The sequence below is a fragment of the Solanum verrucosum genome, unplaced genomic scaffold (assembly GCF_900185275.1).
Source record: "Solanum verrucosum unplaced genomic scaffold, falcon-dt-bn FXZP01000203.1, whole genome shotgun sequence".
NCBI lineage: Eukaryota > Viridiplantae > Streptophyta > Magnoliopsida > Solanales > Solanaceae > Solanum > Solanum verrucosum.
The window spans coordinates 1,518,785-1,521,665 of NW_026020815.1; the positions used below are offsets into that span (position 1 = coordinate 1,518,785).

Here is a 2,881-nt window from a genome sequence, read left to right on the forward strand (position 1 = left end):
AAAAAAAAAAAAAAAAGCGGAAATGACAATTTTACCCTTAATGAATCCCTTTTAAATATATCTTTATTTTTTTCAAATCAAAATCCCATTTTTCTTCTTCTTCTTCTTCCTAATTCTAGTACTCAAGCTTTTTTACTCTTTTTGTGCACAATTTCTGGTCGTTTTTTATGTAATGGCTTCTAATTTTTTTTGTCATTGTGTAAAAAGAGCTATAATAAAGATTTCTTGGTCTGCAAATAATTCGGGTATAAAAAAAAGTGAATTTACATTCATGGTGACAGCTTCTACCAAAAATAAACTTTCAAAAACAAAAATTAACATAACCAGACTAAATTGAGAAAGAACAACACATAAACATCCAAAAGATAAGAACTTTGACCACAAATCTTCACAATTTTACTTTGATTTGCAAAGAAATTAGGGCTAAGGCTCCGGTGATGTTGAGTGAAAATCGAGCAAATTGGGAAAAGAAAATACGACCCTACCCTTTTGTATTTTAATTTCTTCTTCTTTTTTTAATTATAAAATACGTGTAATTTTTTAATTACGTGGCAAACACGTAGGAGCGTTTGTATATCACACAATTTGGCTGTTGGATTCGCGTGTTTTTTTATTTAAGAATTGGATAGTTAAAGTGTCTACCTGTGCACTATAAAAGTTAGAGGTCATACTTAAAATTTGAAGCCAAGTTTAGGGTCCAATTTATGTATTATGCCTTTTATAAACTTAAACTAACTTTAAACTTCCCTTGAAAAAGAACAAAGACTTAGAATGATTTGTTAGACAAAAAAAAGTATAATTCTTGACTTTTAACATTAAAATCTGGAAGAGTTAAATTGGAAACTGAGTGGAACTTCACAATAAAAATTGGGCCAAATTATGACAGTCCTCTGTTTACAATCAAATAGAATAACAACACAAATTTAATAGTATAACACACAAATAATTAAATAGTGAGCAATTGATAATCATAGTAAATTTGTTATTACTCTCAAGTAAAGAAATTAAAAGTGCACATTTCAATTAATTGAAAGATCAAATGTGGTTAGACATTACAAGCACTAAATTCAGAAATAATAACAATGTAATTCCACAAAGTAAGGTCTAGAGACGGTGTTGTGTACCGCAACTCTTCTGGTGAAGGAACTGAACAAATTTTGAACTGAACTCTGACGGAATTCGGATAGGACGGTAACTTCTATTAAGCCACACTGCTATTCCTCTTGCCTCCAATATAGGCTGTGAAAATTTTAAGAAAATACAGTAAGATTTGACAAGTATAAAGTGACTCTTTGTAATTGAATGATAATAGAGGTAACTGACCTCTTGATCTGGAAGCTTGAAGATGAAATGCTCGAAAAACAATCGAGCTGCTGTAGAGCGGGATATTCGCACCTTCACCACGAATCTATCTCCACTCTAAACAAAACAATGTTATATCAGGTTGCCTGTGTTTTTATAGTTGGATCTCCAAATTCGACTTGAAGTAGTATGGTAAAAACTATATACAATTGACAAAACTAACAAATACATGAACCAATTAACAGGATGAAATTCGACATACCCTTAGAGGTGCTAGATACTTAAGTGAAAGCTCTGTTGTTGCTAATGCATCACCATTGCGACATACTTCATCAACACTTACACCAATCTTTTCAAGAAACTCATGACGACCTGTTTCATTTATTGAAAAATAAGTGTTCAAATATTGTCATATGTGTACGATCGATTATCGAAACGGTAAACCTTACAATGTTGACAATAACTTGCATAAGTAGCATTGTTTACAACACCAAACTGATCCAATTCATAGTCCCTGACTTTGAGTTCAACTTCATGTTGATAGAGCTGATCACACATTCTGCAAAGTTCACATACCAATAGAAAAAAAAAATGAAATTATAAGAGATTTTGTTCTTTTTTTAATATTGTGTTGCATTGTTTTATTTATTGTTACTTATTTTAAAAGGTAACGAAAAAATTCTGTGTACTGCCGCTGAACAGAGGAAGTAATAGATATATATATATATATACACACATACCCTTGGGTACCTTTGAGATCGAATGCATTATGAGCTTCAAAACTCTTCGATTTACAGGCCGATAACTGTAAATTTGGAAGCGGGAGTTGCCGGTGAGGGATGATCGGAAATGTAGATGGTGGTGGCCGATGATGATTCAGCAACAGTAGGTTGGGTGCAATGTTAAACGAATGAGACATTTGATGAAAAATTTCAGAGGTAGAAGAGAAGGAAATTGCAAATATTGGAAATCTGTTGTCTAAGTATGTATTCGTAGATTTTAGGCGTTAATGTTTATTGCTCAAAAGTCTTATTTAGGTAATAATAATGCTACCTACTTGCTAGGACGGGTGTATAGGGGTGCCAAATAAATGATCGTAAATGAATGGTTAAGATTTAGAAATTAAAACAAATCATTTTAATGATGAGATTTGAATGATTATAATTAAGATTTTCATTAATGGCAAGGCGTAAGACAGACGAATAAATAAATGAGACAATATTTAATTTTGTTTAAAGTTTATTTGAATTAAGATGGATTAAATAATGGATCGTAACTCAATCTATTTAACTTGACTCAAATTTTCTAACCCAATTAAAATTTAACTGCATATTTCATAGAAACAACAACATGCACAATCAATCTACGAACATCAAGGTGAAGATATGTCCTTTTTGTTTGTCTTGATTCATCATAGCAGAGAATGAAATACAAATAACATGTTTGTGGATTGTTCTATGAAAGAGGTGTTTATTACAACAGCTAGTAATTTCAATTTTATTAGCAAACAAATCCAATTTTATTCCAATGATATAATTGTTGATTGTGTGTAGGTAAGTATTGAGTATTCATTCGATAA

General features: G+C 31.2%; 1 protein-coding gene across 1 annotated transcript; it reads right to left on the reverse strand.

The window, feature by feature from the left end:
* Positions 1-989: 989 nt before the first annotated feature.
* LOC125813395 (acyl-acyl carrier protein thioesterase ATL3, chloroplastic-like) lies at positions 990-2,221 on the reverse strand. The gene is made up of 5 exons (XM_049492899.1): positions 2,043-2,221; positions 1,752-1,861; positions 1,565-1,674; positions 1,324-1,419; positions 990-1,239 (listed from the first exon to the last, which is right to left on the reverse strand). Exons 1-5 carry the CDS (start codon positions 2,219-2,221, stop codon positions 1,105-1,107), a joined length of 630 nt encoding a protein of 209 aa, XP_049348856.1. The 3' UTR covers positions 990-1,104.
* Positions 2,222-2,881: the final 660 nt, after the last annotated feature.

Bases quoted from the DNA above. Each gene is read 5' to 3' on its own strand.
- LOC125813395 (XM_049492899.1), bottom strand. From the start codon at position 2,221: ATGTCTCATTCGTTTAACATTGCACCCAACCTACTGTTGCTGAATCAT. The intron at 1,862-2,042 runs GTATGTGTGTAT...TGAACTTTGCAG, and splicing joins GATCTCAAAGGTACCCAAGG to AATGTGTGATCAGCTCTATC. The intron at 1,420-1,564 runs GTATGTCGAATT...TGTTTTGTTTAG, and splicing joins AGTATCTAGCACCTCTAAGG to AGTGGAGATAGATTCGTGGT.